This window comes from Nannospalax galili, unplaced genomic scaffold, assembly GCF_000622305.1.
Source record: "Nannospalax galili isolate Female #2095 unplaced genomic scaffold, S.galili_v1.0 scaffold155, whole genome shotgun sequence".
NCBI classification, from domain to species: Eukaryota; Metazoa; Chordata; class Mammalia; order Rodentia; family Spalacidae; genus Nannospalax; species Nannospalax galili.
Genome location: NW_008339923.1, coordinates 1,680,999 through 1,699,217, shown reverse-complemented (window position 1 = coordinate 1,699,217; position 18,219 = coordinate 1,680,999). Strand labels below are relative to the sequence as shown.

Below are 18,219 nucleotides of genomic sequence, written 5' to 3'. Positions count from 1 at the left end.
TCTCATCTGTTAAGAGATGACCCTGAAAAAATGCAAATTATATCATGGTCTTGGTTTAGCCTAGGTTGTGTTTTTGTCTCCATCTCTAAGCAAATTACATCAAGATTTAATTGACACATTTCCTTCCCCATAGCCATCCTGAAAGCCAACTCAGATTTGAGGAAGAGGTTGGACACTGGACTTCATAGTGACTTTGGTAGCTTTACATTTTGTCCCACCTATAAAATGGCTGTAGATATTCCATATTTAGCAAAAATAAGAGCTCTGTGTTCATTACATTAGATCTGTGACAACCAATATGCTCACCTCAAAAGTCACCTTCAACTGCCTAGCCAAATACCTTGGACTGAGAAGATGGGACACCTCCCACTGTCACACCCATCAAGACAAATAGGATGTTCTTACACTTCAAGAAATATGTTTGAACTAAATCTCCTTCCTCTCTTCCCCCAAGCTTCCGCAGGTTCACTCGGTCCAACAGTGTGACAACTGCAGTACAGGCTGACCTGGACTTCCATGACAATCTGGAAAATTCTCTGGAATCTATAGAGGACAATTCGTGTCCTGGCCCAATGGCCAGACAGTTCTCCCGTGATGCCAGCACTTCCACAGTCAGCATTCAGGGCTCAGGAAACCATTACCACGCCTGTGCAGCCGACGATGACTTTGACACGGATTTTGATCCCTCTATCCTGCCTCCTCCGGACCCCTGGATTGACTCTATCACAGAAGACCCTCTGGAGGCCGTTCAAAGGTCTGTGTGCCACCGGGATGGCCACTGGTTCCTGAAGCTCCTCCAGGCAGAGAGAGACCGCATGGAAGGGTGGTGCCAACAGATGGAGAGAGAAGAACGGGAAAACAACCTGCCTGAGGACAGTAAGTAGTGCTACTATGCATGTCTGTGGCCATGGTGTGGACCGTGCTTGGTCTGCATTTGTGGGTTTTCTTGTTTTCTTCCCTGCCAGCTCCACTTATGTAACCTTTCCATTTCACACCTCAAATCAGAACATGTGGAAGCGCTAGGCAGTTCCATCTGAAAGATCAGAAGCTCCTGTACTGCGCAGGGAAAACGAAGCCACTGGGCAGCTGTCACATCTTCTGGCTCTAAGATCTGTAACCTCCTTTTCTTCTTTGAAAAGCATCATTAGTGGAGGTATTCTTCTCTACCAAGTCTGCCTTCTCCCAAGGTGATCTGAAGTGGCACTGATCCCGGGGAGCTGAAAATAATACTAGTTTCAAGGTCCTTGGATGTCTTTGATTCTTTTTGTGCTGTATAACAACTTAAGGGAGAGAGGGTTTATTTCAGCTCACAGCTCAAGGTCACAGACCATCATTGTGGTGGAAGCCCAGGAGTTGGAGCTTGAAAGCAGCTGATGACATTTCCCCCACAGTCAGAAGAGAGAAATGTGTGCATGCATGCTGGGGCTCTGCTTGCTTTTCTACTCACAAAGCCTGTATTTCCTACCTAGGGAACGGTGTCACCCACAGCAAACAGGTCTCCCCACTTCAATGAATGAAGTCAAGATAATCTCCCATCCAAGTATGTGGTGCACACTCCAGCACTTACTAGGCAGAGGTAGGCATATCTTTGTGAGTTCAAGTCTAGCCTGGTCTACTTAGCAAGTTCCAGGCCAATCAGGACTACATAGTGAGAGAGACCATGTATCAAAATAAATACAGTTACCAGTTACCTTCTCTAAAAGGATATGTCCTAGGAACAATGCCAGTTTTTAAAGAACAGTGGAATCTGGGGCTCTGCTCAATAGGACCGGCTGTCCTTCCAGATTTTCATTCATTCAGTTCACTAATTCGGGACATACACTAGCATCCCAGTTGGCTTTCAGTAGACCCCAAGGAAGCTACTCATGTGATGTTTTCCTTTAATTGACCTCACAATCTGAGATTAGAGTTTCTTTTCTCAATGTAGCTTTTTTTTAGACAGGATCTCACTATGTAACCCTGACTGACCTAGATCTCCCTATGTAGACTAGGCTGGCCTTGAACTCAGAGATCTGCCTGCCTCTACCTCCTGAGTGCTGGGATTAAAAGTGTACAGCACCACACCCAGCTTCAACCCAACTTTAAAATGATGTACAGGGATATTCATTTTGTAAAGATTTGGGGAAAGCTAACTTCAGACTAAGAGGCTATGAAAATAGGTCAGTGTAAAGTCCAACATGGTAGCACATCTCTGTAATCTAGCACTCGGGAAGTGGAGGTAGGAGAATCAAGAGTTCAAGGTTATCCTTGGCTACATAGAGAGTTCAGAGCCATCCTGGACTGCATGAGACCTTGTCTTAACTAAATTTTTAGGAAAAAATGATATATTAGGATGTATTAAATGTATAAAAAGTCATTGTATTCCAGCATAACCACAAATGTTGAAAGTCCTGCAAAACAGACACACACACACACACACACAAACACACACACACACTCAGCATTTATTTTAACACAAAGCATATGTTCAGGTGGGTTCATAACTGTAATTGATCAAGAACTCAAGATTATCTTTGGAAGAAAGAAGAAGAAAGCAAAGAAGGAAAGCAAGCTATAATACTAATATAATACTATAACACTTTAAGAATACTATATCAAAATAATGAGTATGAAGGATTTGCCCAACCATTTACTGTTCCAGGCTGAATTTGCTGTTCAGGATGAACTGGGTGTGACTTCCCATCACTTTTGGAATACATTAGTTTCCAACATTATTTTGACAGTTTGTGCTCTCTCTTTTCTGCTAGAAGGAAAATGTTCTTAAGTTAGAAATTACTCTGATCCTATCCTCTGTACAGCCTTCATGTCTGCCACATTAGAGGAGATCATTAGGTGTGTATTTGAAATTTTATTTTACAAAACTTTTTTACTTAGCCAATCCTTTTTTCCTAGTTAAAAAGTAATTAGTAACTAATGGCTTAGTCTTTTCAGGTCACTATAACAAAATACTGTAGACTAGGTAATTTATAAACAATATAAATTTGTGACTCACCATTCTGGAGGCTGGAAAGTCAAAGATGAAGGTACTAATGAGGGCCCACTCTTTGCTTCTAGGCTGGCACCTTTCTGCAGCATCTTCATATTGTGGAAGGGGTATGCAAGCTCCCTCATGCCTTTTTTAGAAGGCACTAATCCTATTCATGAGAGCCCCACCCTCATGATCTCTTATAGGCTTTTACCTCAGCGATTCAGGTTCATCTCAGAATCTTAGGGGGATACACGTCAGCCCACACCAAGTAACCAGCAGTTATTATTGTCAAAAGCTTCAAGGACCGTTCGCATGTGACATGTTGGGGGCTCCTCTGATCAGGGCAAGGGTTTGGCAGGGATATGGACACCTGTCACACAAGGAATGAAAAGGACATCTGTGCTGGCTGGGTGGATAGTCTAGGTGAGCCCTGTGTGTCCCTTCTAGCTCCTAAGATACAATTTCATCACACAAACACTTGAAACACTTCTGTTTTTTCCTCATGAGAAACACATGCTTTAAACGGACAAGGTTCCAAAATTCTGAACAGTACAGCTGCTAACTCCCAAGACAAAAAGTCACCAATTACAGATGAAGTAAATCCAAGTCCGTAGGAATCAGACCCTAAAAGGAGCAAGAAGCACCCAAGAGAATCTGCATTGTCCTCAGGACCCGTGACAGTGGGCTTGGGATGAGGACAGGTGCTGCTGTATTTGCCTTCAAAACAGCTCTCTGGCTATGTCTTGTCCAAGGTCACAGGACATTGAAGTGTTTGATAGAACAGATACAACACATGTAGCATTTGACAAGAGAAGGATACTTTGTGTGGGTAGGACCCTCAGGAAAGGGCTCCACACAGTTGCCCCTGCCTCACTGGCCGCTCTCTCCTGTTCTGATGGCTGGCCTGAAGTTGCACAGGGCTTTGTTCCCCGAGTTCTCTGATTTAGTCTTTCATTCTTTTTCTCTTCTTTCCTTTCCTTTCCTTCCTTTCTTGAGTTAGGTAAGGGAAGAGGCCAATCCCATTTGGCAGGAAAGAACTAAGTTCTAAGTAACCAACTTTTGTTTGCTTTAATCTGTGTTCACATATGCAGAAAAAACCAAAACCAACCAACCAACCCTAGCTTTGATAACTAAGTCAAGCACAGGTATATCTGGCCCATCCACATCAGGAGGTGCTTTAATCAGGCAACAAATTTTGTGTTCTTTTTCCTGATGAAGGGAGAGAGGACAGAAGGGAGGGAGGGAGGAGTCCTCTTAACAAAATCTTCCCAGGAGACCTCATTTTCATAGTTGCCATGGAAAAATGAATAGGACAGAGCAAGAGAAGAGAAAATTTCAAACATGCTTGCTTAATTTACCTTGTGGAGTACCAAAGTTATCCCAATTAACTTGTTTGTTTATTGAGACAGGGTTTCACTGTGTAGCCCTGGCTGGCCTTGAACTCACAGAGATCTACCTGTCTCTGCCTCCTGAGCACTGGGTATCCCAATTTTTTTTTTTTTTTTTTTTTTTTGGTCTTTTTGAGACAGGGTCTTTCTGTAGCCCCAGCTGTCCTGGAACTCACTATGTAGACCAGGCTGGTCTTGAACTCACAGAGATCGACCTGCCTCTGCCTACCAATGCTGGGACTACAGGCGTGCGCCACCATGCCCCGCGTGTATCCCAATTTTTAAATATTTAAAATGTTTAGTGCATGGACTTAATGCTTCCCATCGTACTCTTAAAAACAGTTGTGAGGCCAGCGAGATGTCTCACCAGGTTAAAGTTCTTGCTGTCAAACCTGAAAACCTGAGTTCCAGCCCCAGAAACCACATGGTGGAAGGAGAGAACTGACTCCCACAAGTTGTCCCCTGATCACACATGTACTGTGGAATGCTAATGCCACACTCCCAACATACCAGACAAATAAATGAATAAAAAAAAATTTTTAATTGGTTGTGCTAGAGGTATAGCTCAGTGGTAGACAGTTTATCTAGCCTGTGCAAGGCTTTTGGTCCAATCCCTAGCAACACATAGGTGTGTACACACACACACACACACACACACACACACACACACAGGCTCTGAAAGCTGTCATCATAAAAGTTATAAGATACAACACATAGGTGTGTATATACACACAGACACACAGACACACACAAACAGGCCCTGAAGCTGTCATCATAAAAGTTATAAGATATTTTATTAAATGTCTTTCTGAATTCAAAATAAAGATGTCCACTGGACGTGGTGGCACACACCTTTAATACCAGCACTCGGGAGGCAGAGACAGGTGAATCTCTGGGTTTGAGGCCAGACTGGTCTCCATAGCGAATCCAGGCCAGCTGTGGCTACAGGGAGACCCTGTCTCAAAAAGACAAAAATATAAATAAATACATAAAAATAAAGATGTCCACAGTGAGAGAGGAAGAGAGAGAGAGAGGTGAGGAATCTATTTGCTTGTTAGGTATGGGTATTTAAGAGTCATCTTTGTTAGAAAAGGAAAGATCCATTTTATTTTAAGTGATTATTCATTATCAATTCCCCTAACACTGACAGCTCCTCCCACAAATACTATTTTTGGCATTCCCAGACTAGAAAACATTTTCCTGGTTTTCATGGAACCGACTCCTCTCAAGTGCTTATCACAGTGAAGAAACTCCTCACCTCCAGCTATCTTTTGAAAAGAAAGCATAAATTCTTTGGGTGTGTGGAACTATTATTTCCCCTGATAAAAGCAAAACAGAACAAAGACTTTGGTTCTTGTCTTAAGCCTCCAATCCTCCCAGTCTACAGTGGGTTTGGGGCCAGAAAACAGAATAATGGAAGTCTGCAGTGAGTAAGGCGCCCTACGAGCACAGTCAGTGACAGAATGCTTGTTCCCCTTGTAAGATGATACCAGCTCTCCTCAGACAATGCAGCCCTTGTGTGGAACAGCTGTCCCGGGGAGATGGCTCAGTGCTGTTTGACAGTGGCCCGCATGTTACATGGATACGTCTGGGATTATCTAACCAGGAATGAACGGACCAGATGGAACTGAGCCCTTCTTACTAGGAATGCAGTCTAAGGCTGTGGGGGGAAAAGCAGGCTCAGGTTACAATAGCTCAAGGATGAAAAACTGGTTGATTGTACTTGGAAATCTATCTTGGCCTCCTGAATTGTGGACAACTACAGAGACTGATAAACAGCATGTGCAGAATGCAGATTAATTCCACTTTAATTTTGCCTGGTAATAAGGTCCAGGATAGTGGAATCTGGCCTCAAATCCCCCATTGAAGGCTTGTGAACCTTGGCAGGGATCGTGGGGTTAGTGATGAAACCTAAAGTAGGGTTTGCCTTGTTTCAGGTTTGGTTACGGAAGCTATTGCACAGTCATTATTTCGATTGGCTATCAGTGCGATCACTGGGCTTGTCTGTCCGGAGCTGCCTCTGCTGTGTCTCCAAAGTTCATGAGCTAGTGGGTATCAGACAAAGCAGCACCCTGTGAGGCTTGTTCATCTGCTGCTACATCCTGGCTGCTTTCAGTTTTAAATCTCAATTTACTTTTGAAGTAAACCTTCAAAAGATCCCCCCACCACCCCCCCCTCACACACACACACACACACACGCAAGAACACAAGCACGCACACACACACACAAAATCCATTCTGCCCAACCTGAAATTAGTAACCACAGAGGAAGTAGCAGTCTTGTAAAGCAAATTATATATAATGTGCCTTATTGCCAAGCTTTCGAGAGAACGTTCCCTTCACTTCCCACAGCACTGGTGCCAGGAGGACATTAGAGGGCGTCCTTTGGCGAGTATCCTTCTTAGGGAGGTGTGTGGAGGATGAGCACGGTACTAAAACAGCACGAGGCAGCTCAGGGCTGGAAACAGATCTAATGAAGGCTACAGTATTCCATGGAGAGTGGGACTAGCGGAGAGGGATTCTGTTCTCCAACAGCAACTCTTTCTGTAGAAAGCACAATGGACTTCAAACATAATGCTTCTTTTATTTTATATTACCAAGGGCAATTGTGTGAATATTCTAAGAAATAAAAACTGAGTTAGGGGTTGAGAGATGACTCAGCGGTTAAGGGCACTGACTGCTCTTACAGAGGACCAGGGTTTGATTCCCAGCATCCACATGGCAGCTATCAACTGTCCTTAACTCCAGTCCCTGGGGAATGCGAAGCCCTCTTCTGACTTCTGCGGCATTACACGACACAGGTGCACTCACATACATCCAGGCAATACACTCATACACATAAAATTAAAAAAATAATAAAATATTAAAAAAAAAACAAAAACGAGTTAAACTCGGGTTCTCTTGCTACATACTCAACACAGATCACTTCCGTGATCTCAAAAAGTGAAGGGATTCTTCCTACCAGTAAACAAGTAATTCATTTTACAGTGTACAGCAGCTGAATGTCGGGTAATTCAATTCAGTCTTGAGAATGTCTATCTGGAGATAGTATCAGATTTCCCAGGTTGAAGGTCAGTCAACAAGACCAACTCTGCACCATACACACATACACACTACAGATGATGGTCTCATAGCCCAGGTTGTTTTTACAAAAGACAGACTATAAATCCTACAACCCTTCTTCAGGTTCAACTCATTTGCTCTAACACCTTACAGAACTCAGGGGAACACATTTACCAGTTTATTACAAGAAACATTAGAAAAGACAGAGCTAGGGAGGTAGCTGAGAGTCAGTAAAGTGCTTTCTTCTCAAGCATGAGGATCTGAGTTCAATCCCCTGAACCCACAAAAATGTCAGGCATTGTGGTGCACTTGTAAGGCCAGCACTGGAAAGAAAGGAAGAAACAGGAAGTTCTTTGGAATTCACTGGCCAGCCAATCTAGACTAGGCCAGTGTCTAGCCAAAGCTCCAGGCCAGTATCTCAAAAACCAAGGTGGACATGTGAACACACACACACACACACACACACACACAGACACAGCCCTGGCTGGCCTGGAACTCCCTATGCAGACCAGGCTGGCCTCAAACTCACAAAGATCTGCTTGCCTCTGCCTTCCAAGTGCTGGAATTAAAGGTATGTGCCACCACACCCGGCCAGGGTAGAAGAAATAAAGAGCACAGAGCTTCCAAGCCCTGGCAGGCCCTGTGCTCTGGGAGCCTTCACAAACTTGGCTGCCATGGAAGCTGTGAATGCTCTGTCCTTTGGAGGTCCTAATGGAGAGTCGATTGCAGAACCATAACTGAAGCACAGACAACCGCGTTGGAATGTGATTTGACAAAAGGGGTGTGGTCTGATGCTAACGGACAGGAGTGGGGAAACCCAGCCAACCTGCCTAGACAGACTCTGAAGCTTCCTTCTCACAGGTATGGGGCAAGACCCCTTTTGAAATGGGGGGCCTAGCGCTGACTATTAGACAAGGTAGGTCAAAGGGGTTGTTTGGTTTGTTGTTGTTGTTGTTGTTGTTGTTTTGAGATAGAATCTCACTGAGAAACCCTGGCTAAAACTCATTTTATAAACCAGGCTGACCTCAAACTCTATGATCTTCATGACAAATTACAAGTGTGCACAACCCTGCCAGCCTCAGAGAATTTCTTTATGGCCAACTCCAAGAGGGAAGAAGTTCAAGTTTTTATGACCTTCCTTGTAGAAAAGAAATTCTAGTTTCTGTGAGCTGCCTTGGAAAGGGGGTTATTAGCTCAAGTCATAATTATATGTATATATGTACATATACATATATGTACATATACATACACACACATGTCCCAAACTCAGAAAAACAGAAACCAATTTCATTTAGTTCATTTTTTCTTTTTTTTTTTTTTTCACTTTTACATTTATTTCTTTTGAGGGAGGCATATTCCATGGCATGCATGTGGAGGTCCGAGAACAACTTTTGGGAGTTGGTTCTTTCCTTCAACCATATCGGTTCTTGGGATGGAACTCAGGTCATCAGGCTTGGCAGCAGGTACCTGTCCTTGCTAAACCATCTTTTGTTTTGTTTGTTGTTGTTTTAGAGTCGCTCTCACTCTGTAACCCAAGCTGGCTTAGAACTCCAGGCAATTCTCCTGCCTCAGCCTCCCCAGTGCTGGGATTACTAGTGAGCCACCACACCCAGCTTCATTTAACTTTCAAAGCCATTGTCTTTATTTACCTATGATGTGACTGTTTTGTGGCTGTAAACTAAGCTATCGATCCCGAACCTAACCACCATTTAAAAACAAAACTCCAGGAGGGAATCTAGACTGGAAAAATCATTAAAGCTAGATTACTTTTTACAACTTATTTCTTCCTCTCCCCCCCACCCCCCACTTTTCTTCTGAGTCAGAAACTTAATGTGTTTCCCAGGCTGGTCAGAATCAGAATCTTGGGTTCAAGAGGATCCTCCTACCTCTGTCTCCAGAGTAACTGCAATGACAGGCATGGACCCCAGATCCAACCTAAACTCATTCTTTAAAACCAAAGCAGGGGCTGGAATTGTAACTCAGTTGACAGAGTGCTTGTCTGTGTTCATGAAGCCCTAGGTTAGATCTCCAGAACTGAATAAACCAGGCGTAGGAGCACATGCTTCTAATCCTAGCAGTAGGAAAGTAGAGGCAGGGAGCTCAAGAGTTCAAGGTCATGCCCCCCACCCCCCTACCCCAGAAGGTCTGGTTTTGGTGAATGGGAAATTTCTACTTAGGAATGTAGTTTTTTGTTCATTTGCAGCCACAAAGTTTTTGGTCCTTAGAAAAGGAAGGCACAGCTGTCCCATTTAGGATCAAACATTCCACAGTCTCTTATTCTCTACACATTGACCAGTTGTGGGTCTCTGTAATAATTGCCTTGTACTACAAGAAGTTTCTCTGATGAGGGTTAAGAGATGTACTAATCTATGGGTATTTGGACAGCACAAATGGGGCTCAATGGGGAAAATAAAAGGCAGAAACCAGGCACACGCCTTTATTCCCAGCACTGAGGAGACAGAGGCAGGCTCTGTGAGTTCAAGGCCAGCCTGGTCTAAATAGTGAGTGCCAGGCCAGCTGGGGCTACAGTGAGACCCTGCCTCAAAAATAAATAAATAAAGCTTAGATTAGGGTGTGTGTGTGTGTGTGCATGCGTGTGCATGTGTGCATGTGCGCATGTGTGCGTGTGCATGCATGTGTGTGTGCGTGTGTGTGTGTGTGTGTGTCTGAATGGTAGCCCTCTTGCCTGGCATATGCAAGGCCCCAGGTTCAATCCTCAGCACTACCAACTCTCCCCAACGAAGCTGATCCTCCTGTAAAGCAGTGTCAGCCAGTAAGGGAACATACCTTACTAAGTGTATGACAGATACATGTTGTTGGCAGCATTTCTAATCATCACATATATGTATGAGAAGAGGACTCTCAGCCACAAGATGGAGAAACTGCGTCAAAGATGTGTTCTTCAGTGTCTCCATGTGGACAATCCCAACTGGCAATCCAGATTTGGGCTGATGAATCCGTGTGATTTAAGGAGGATGGACTCACATTTTTTTCCATTCCTCTCTCCTCCTTCACCCCCAAAAGTCTACAGTCAGGTGGTTAAAAAGAAGCCCAATTTATGATGGATTAACAGTGATAGGCATTCACTCTAAACTGCTTTGGAATTTTGCATTTTGCCTTTTCCTGGGCTGTAGACATGAAGTAAGTTCCTCTCTGGTTAAAGTGCATAGCAGCACTCAGCTGTTAGGGGAACAGTGGAGATCATGATTCAGGAGTATATGTTGTTATGTAAAATGGTTAGTAGATGAGGGAACTGAATAACTTTTCAAAGTATATTTTTAGTTTATGATGGGCTTATTGGGTCACAAACTGAGGAACATCTCCATAAAGGAAATTTGCCCACAGACATGCTCAATCTATCCTGCATGACTTGACTCTTTCAGGCTGGGTGTGATGGCACAAGTAGGTGATTCCAGCACTTGGGAGGTGGAAGCAAAGGGAGGAGACATTTAGTCAGTCCACTCTATACAAGAGACATTGAAGCACTAAGATTACAGGGAGAAATAACATCCTGTTTTGGATCATCTTGACTTTTAGTTTCCCAGGTAAATGTCCTAGAACTTAAAAATATACATAGTGGGCCTAGAGAGATGACTCAGAAGTTAAGAGCACTGGCTGCTCTTGCAAAGAACCTGAGTTCAGTCACCCACACCCACATGGCCTCTATCAACCAACTTTATAGTTCTAGGGGATCTGACACCCTCTTCTGGCCTCTGGTAGTATTGCACATACATGGTGCACTTACATACATGCAGGCAAAAACCTCATACACATCAACATAAAAAATTTTAGAAAAAGAACATAGTAGTGTATGAGTTGCAATTCCTGTATATCCTAACAACATACATATTTAATTAAATAATCAGCAATGTTGTGTTAATAGTACTGAGATTATTTGACAGATAAAGAATAGACAAACTGTGGTAAAGTCTGCTAAGATTAAAGTTACTGACTATTTCTGAGCCCCGAACCTGTATATACAGAAAAAAAGTTAGATGGAAAAGCAGTACAGGAGGTAAAGTACAATAGAGGTGGCAAAGCCACATAAAGATTTCCATTTGGCTATCCACTGGAGGATCCCTTCACTGGGATACAGCCAGAGAGACTCTTGTGCAGTGATATGTAGTATCCAGGTTTCAGCTATATTAAAGGCATAGAAAATATGTCACCGGGCGGGGTGGCACATGCCTTTAGTCCCAGCCATTGGGAGGCAGAGGCAGGCAGACCTCTGTGAGTTCAAGGCCAGCCTGGTCTACATAGTGAGTTCCAGGACAGCTGGGGCTACAGGGAGACCCTGTTTCAGAAAGACCCCCAAAAAGGAAAATATGTCTATTTGAACTGGGGGTATAGCTGAATTGGTGCTTGCCTGGCATGTACAAAGCCCTGAGTTCAATCTCCAGCACTGTGTGAACCCAAGATACACACCTGTAATTCTAGTACTTGGGAGGTAGAGGCAGGAAGATCAGGAGTTCAAGGTTATCCTTGGCTTTATAACGAGTTTAAGGCCAACCTGTGCTATATGTCTGTTCTTCTCAGTGTCTAAGACCCTAAAGTAGAGGCCTGATGGCTATGGTGCAAAGCAAAAATCAAGAGCAAATGGGACTCTCAAGAAAGAAGGAAGTTGGGGGAGAAAGGTAGGAAGAAAGGGAGGGAGGGAGGGAAGAAAAATCGGAAGCAGTCAGAGAAACCACTGTTTGCTGTGCTTAAGAGTTTGAATGCTGATATTTGTTTGGGGCACTAAGGATTGAGCCCAGAGTCTCCCACATCCTAGGCACATATACTGCCACTAAGCTATATATACTCTCAGCCCTGAAATTCTTTTTTTTTTTTGGTGGGAGTTAGGGATTGAACCAGGGCCCCGTGCATGCTAAATACATTCCAACACTTGAGATACACAGTCCCTCAAATGGATCTGAACATGAGCTAGCTGTGCAAATGGACACTAAAGTATGTGTGGCAGAGACCACTACCAACTACCAGTCAGAGGGAAACTCTACTGCTGCTAGCGAAAATCCTGCCATTAATGTAGCACACTTCCAACACTCAAAAGTTGAAATTCTGAACTGGGGGCAGTGGCACATGCCTTTTGTCCCAGCACTTGGGAGGCAGAGGCAGGCAAATCTTTGTGAGTTTAAGGCCAGCCTGGAATACATAGCGAATTCCAGGCCATCTGGGGCTACAGGGATACCCTGTCTCAAAAAGACAAAAAAAAGTTGAAATTCTGATTTTGACTGAGCAAAAAGCCAGGCATATCCCAAAGGAACTGGTCTTTGCCTTGCTGGCACCAGCAGCTGTCACAGACCCACTAGCAGAGTTAAAGAAACAGCTCATTCTTTTCACCCCTATGCCTTTTATACTACCTCTGTGTTCCCCAAATAAAAGCCATATCCCATAAGGGTGAGCGGGAAAGAGGAGGTTTTCTCCTTTCCCAAGGTCTCAGACTTTAATGCAGCATAGTCAGGGAATTCCAGGCACAGTTTTCATAAACGATCCTCCGCACACGCACATACACACACAGAAGTCTGTTTCTCATTGTGATATATAATCTTTACAGAAAACTTGGGACTTGTATTTTACCCCATCTCAGTCAAATTAGCCCTGGTTTCTCCAGTCCTTTTATTAAAAGATGTATTCTTTGTGTGTGTATATGTGTGCCTGCATGAGTTTATATGTATGCATGGGAGCCTTTGGAGGCCAGAAGAAGGCATCAGATCCCCGGGAACTGGAGTTACAGATAGTTGTTGGTTGCCTTGTAGGTTCTAGGAACCAGACCCAGGTCCTCTGCAAGAGCAGCCAATGCTCTTAACTGCTGAGCCATCTCTCCAGCTCCCCACCCACCATTTTCACAGCTGAAACGAACTAGTGCACAGCCACTTCACACCATCTGCTTTGTTCCCTTTCTTCCTCACATCCCTACAGTGACTTATACCTCCTCCCCCCAGCCATTGGCACTGGCTAGAAAATGTTTTGTTTTGCTTTGCTTTTTGATTTTTTGAGATAAGTTCTCATTGTATAGCTCAAGCTAATCTTGAACTCACAATCCTCCTGCAGCAGCCTCCTGAGTGCTAGATTATAGATGTGTCACCAAACCTGTTTCTAGAAAGTGATGATAATGGAAATAAATCACATAGTTTTAAAATGTTGTCTATGTATACATTGCAATGTTATTGAGCCTTAAATATCTGGGCATGGTGATGCACACCTTTAATCCCAGCACTTGGGAGGCAGAGGCAGGCGGATCTCTGTGAGTTCAAGGCCAGCCTGGTCTACATAGTGAGTTCCAGGACAGCTGGGGCTACAAGGAGACTCTGTCTCAAAAAGACCGAAAAAAAAAAAGAAGAAGAAGAAGAAAATCCTCTGTGACAGCAGCATGGATGACTTGGAAGATGGTGTGTTAAGTGAAATAAGCCAGCCACAGGAAGATAAATATTGCAAGATCCCCCCTATGTAAGGTGCCCAAAGTGAACAGATTCAAAACTGGGTGGAGCGACACTCAGGAGGTCGAGGTGGGAGGATCATCTTGAGTCCAGGAGTTTGAGACCAACCTGGGCAGTACAGTAAGACCCTGTTTCTAAACATATCAATAATAGCTGGGCGTGGTGGCTCACACCTTTAATCCCAGCACTCAGGAGGCAGAGGCAGAGGCAGACTGATCCCTGAGTTCGAGGCCAGCCTGGTCTCCATAGCTAAACCAGGCCAGCTGCAGCTACAGGGAGATCTTGTCTCAAAAAGACCAAAATATACATCTATCAATAATAAAGTAGGCAAATTCATAGAGTGGACCAAGGAATGGAATGGAGGGTGCAGGGGGCTTCAGGGAGGGGAAATGAGTTGCTAATCAATGTATATAAAATTGCTCTTATATAAGCCAAATAAGCCTATAAATCTATTGTGCAACATTGTGCCTACCATCAACACAACCATATGCTACCTTAAAAATCTGCTAAGGGGAGATTCCATGTGACATATTCTTACTACAGTGGAAAAAAAAAAAAAGAAAAGAAAAAGAGGAGCTTGAGAGATGACTCAGTTAAGAGCACTAGCTGCTCTTGCAGAAGACTGGGTTCAATTCCCAGCACCACATGATGGATCTATAACTCCAGTTCCAGGGGATCTGATACTCTTTTCTGACCTCCAAGGGCATTGTAAAACACAGGTGCACTTACTTATATGCAGACAATACACTCACACACATAAAAAAATAATTAAATATTTTTTATAAAAGTAAAAGAGCAATCAAACCAGACATGGTTGTAATTCTAACAATTTCAGAAGGCTGAGGCAAGACAAGTTAGACTGCATAATAAGACTCTGTCCCAGAAAATGAAATAAGGGCTGGAGAGATGGCTGGGTGGTTATGTGCACTTACTACTCTTGCAGAGGACCCAGATTCTGTTCCTAGTACCCACATTGGGCAGCTCACACAATGCCTTATTCTGGCCTCAAAGAGCACCTGTATACATGTGGTGCACATACAGCCAGGCAGGCATACATGCATATGCATAATTTAAAAAATAAATCTTTAAAATAATTAAACAGAACAGGCAGACAGAGAAGGAGAGAAGATGGATCACACGCAGGCACTTTAGCTTAAGTAGATTCTGACCCTGTTTTCCTTACAGTTGAGAGCAAAGAGTACAATCAGAAAGGAAGACAGGGATCAGCCACCACAGGGAGAAGACAGGGATCAGCCACCACAGGGAGAAGACAGGGATCAGCCACCACAGGGAGGAAGACAGAGATCAGCCACCACAGGGAGGAAGACAAGGACCAGTCACCACAGGGAGAAGATAGGGACCAGTCACAGAAGACATGGGAGAAGACAGGGATCAGCCACCACAGGGAGGAAGCCAGGGATCAGCCACCACAGGGAGAAGACAGAGATCAGCCACCACAGGGAGGAAGACAGGGACCAGTCACCACAGGGAGAAGACAGGGATCAGCCACCACAGGGATGCTAGAAGTGTCACCTCATAGTTTGAGCCAGCTTACCACAACTGAACTGCAGTGATCTGCCCTGCCTCCAGGGTTCTATGAAGGACCAATCCCTAAAAATTGGGATGGCTTTCCAAAAGGCTTCCCGGGCTTTATGAGGTGAACTAACCCAGGCCTGTTCTATAAGCCTGTTCTAAAGCCTCTATTGTGGAGGGAGGGGCTTGGGAAATTATTCTAAGAGAGGAGTTCATAAGAGACACCCACATCCTAAAAAGGACTTATTTAACAGCAAGTGTTGTGGTGTTTGTGTAAGATTAGCAAAGGCTCTGCGGAAGGAAAGGAAATTAGAGAAGAAGTCTACAGACCCTCCCACAAGGTGCCAAGAAAGATGCTTGGGAGACTACATTTACTTCTATAAGAATAATTTCATTTCATAGCAAGATAAGGCTTATTGAATGATGAAGTATCACACAAGTAGATTATATTAGTCACAGTTAAATGGCATGCCTGGAGATTCAGCAGAGATGGCTACTTTAGAAGATGTGCTGGATGCACCCTAAGAGGTACAGGCGACAGAGACTGTTAACCACATCTATTAGCTTTCTGTGGCTGTGGCAAAATACCTGAGAAAAACAACTCAGTAAAGGGAAAGCTTACTCTAGACTCAATTTCAGAAATTTCAGTCCCTGGTCATTTGGTCCTGTTGCTTTGGGACTGCGGTGGCACAGTGCATCCTGGCTCAGTGGGTCATGACACAGTAGGCCACTCATCTCATGACAGCTGGGCTCAAGAGAGAGGAAAAGGCTGGGAGGAAAAGGCTAGGGTTCCTACATCCCCTTCAAGAGTATCTCCCGATGGCCTAAGTTCCCTCTGCTAAGGCTCCACTTCCCAAGTTTCTACCACTTCCATTAGTGCCACTGACTGGTGACTACCTTGTTTTGGTTTTTTTTTTTTTGGTGTGTGTGTTTGGATTTTTGAGACAAGGTCTCCCTGTATCCCCAGTGGGCCTAGAACTCGCTGTGTAGACCAGGCTCAATCTCACAGAGATGTGCCTTCCGCACCTCCGCAGTGCTGGGATTAAAAATGTGGCCACCATGTCAGGCCCTACCCAACCTTTTAATACATGCAGGACATTCAAGATCTACCTAGTAGCACCATATTTGGTTGAACAATCTGGAAAAATTTCATGAGCCTGCATGTAAGGGAAGCTAACTACGCAGACTCTCAGGAGCACACCCCATCCTGGACCCACAGAGCCTCCAAACCCCTCATGCTAACTTTCAAAGAAAAATCTGCTGCATCAGGCCACAGGGTCTCAAGTGTGCTAGTGGACCCAACCCAATGCTTTTTTGTACACGTTTTTGGTATTGTTTTTGTTATTGCTATTGTGTTGTTATTGTTTTGAGACAGAGTCTCTCTGTAGCCCCAGCCCTAGTTGGCCTATAATTCATTATGTAGACCAGGCTGGCCTTGATCTGCCTGCCTCTGCCTCCTGCATGTTGGGATTAAAGATGTGCTCCATGACACTGGGCTATTTAATTTTTTAAATATTGTATTTATTATCTTTATGTGTATGTGTGCATTGCCTGCATGTAAGTAAGTGCACCCGTATCATGCAATGCCCACATAGGTCAGAAGAGGCTATCGGATCCCCTGGAACTGGAGTTATGGACAGTTGTTAGCTGCCATGTGGGTGCTTGGATTCGAACCAGGGTCTTCTGCAAGAACAGCCAGTGTTCTTAACCACTGAGCCATCTCTCCAGCCCCACACTTGGGCTATTTAAAAGGCCCTTAGTTATCACCTTTCCGGGACCAGAAGGGACCTCAGTGACTGATGTCAGTGGTGAGTCTAGAAGAGTCATTCTCTACTTCTACTCTAGCACTTTCCTCTGGGGAGAAGGGGAGTCAGGAGTGAAAAACTTGCACTAAATCTGTAGACAAGTAGGGGGAGCAAAGAAAGTGAGGGTCGGCAAGCCTAACAATCTGAGTCTATCCCCACGACCTACATGGTAGAAGGAGAAAACTAACTCTTGTCTCGAGCACTGTGGAATGCACACACACACACACACACACACACACACACACACACACACAGAGATAAAAAAAAAAAAAAAAGAAACAGTGGCATTATCTATTGTGGTTATCAAGACAAGCAGTTTAAACCAGAACCATCTTTCACATTGCAGCTGAAATCAGACCATGTTTTTCTCCTTTGTTTTCCATTTCTTGGGGCAGGAAGAAATGCTCTCTGACTCCACTGATGGGATCTGCTACCTCATGACTTGTGTCATGCTTGGCTCCATCTGTCCCAGCACAAACAGTGTAGTGAATCTGGAGCATGCGTATCCGTGTCTGCATGCGTTCTGCTTTCTCCCATTGCTTTCCACCAGGATGCAAGTCCCACAAGAGCAAGGACTTTGTTGTGCTGGCCACTGTATCATACCCACCTAGCATAATGCCTGACATGTGATAGACCCTTACTAAATATTTCTCAGGGAATGAATGAGCCCACATGGCCTATCATTGCTCTGTAACAATGTAATTGGAAGGCATGTCTTGCATGCCAGTTTTGACTAGATTCCAGAAGTGCTTCCAGGCTCCTCTGGCCTTTTTGGCTTTGGGACCCAGAGGCCAGTTCCTTTAAGTTAGCTGCTACCATGTTGCAGAACAATAGCAAATTCCAGAATAACCTTGGAAAGATGCCATACGTGTAGGCTCATTCTGGAACTTTCTAAAACAGGTTAGGCTGTATCATAGGTATGGAAAAAGCCCCAGAGTTACACTCTGTGGATTTAATTTTCTTATCAGCATCCCTGAGAGATGTGTTTCCCGTCTCACCCTGCTGAGGACGATGCTGAACATTTC

General features: G+C 44.2%; 1 protein-coding gene across 10 annotated transcripts in view; it reads left to right on the top strand.

Annotated features, from left to right (window-relative positions):
* The window catches only part of Dlgap1 (DLG associated protein 1), a 1,065,856-nt gene that overhangs the window by 1,030,574 nt on the left and 17,063 nt on the right, over positions 1-18,219 (top strand). For all 10 annotated transcript variants that reach the window (XM_029564283.1, XM_029564284.1, XM_008834624.3 and 7 more), the window contains one exon: positions 455-876. In XM_029564283.1, coding sequence (XP_029420143.1) covers positions 455-876 — 422 coding nt within the window. The remainder of the gene's footprint in view (positions 1-454; positions 877-18,219) is intronic.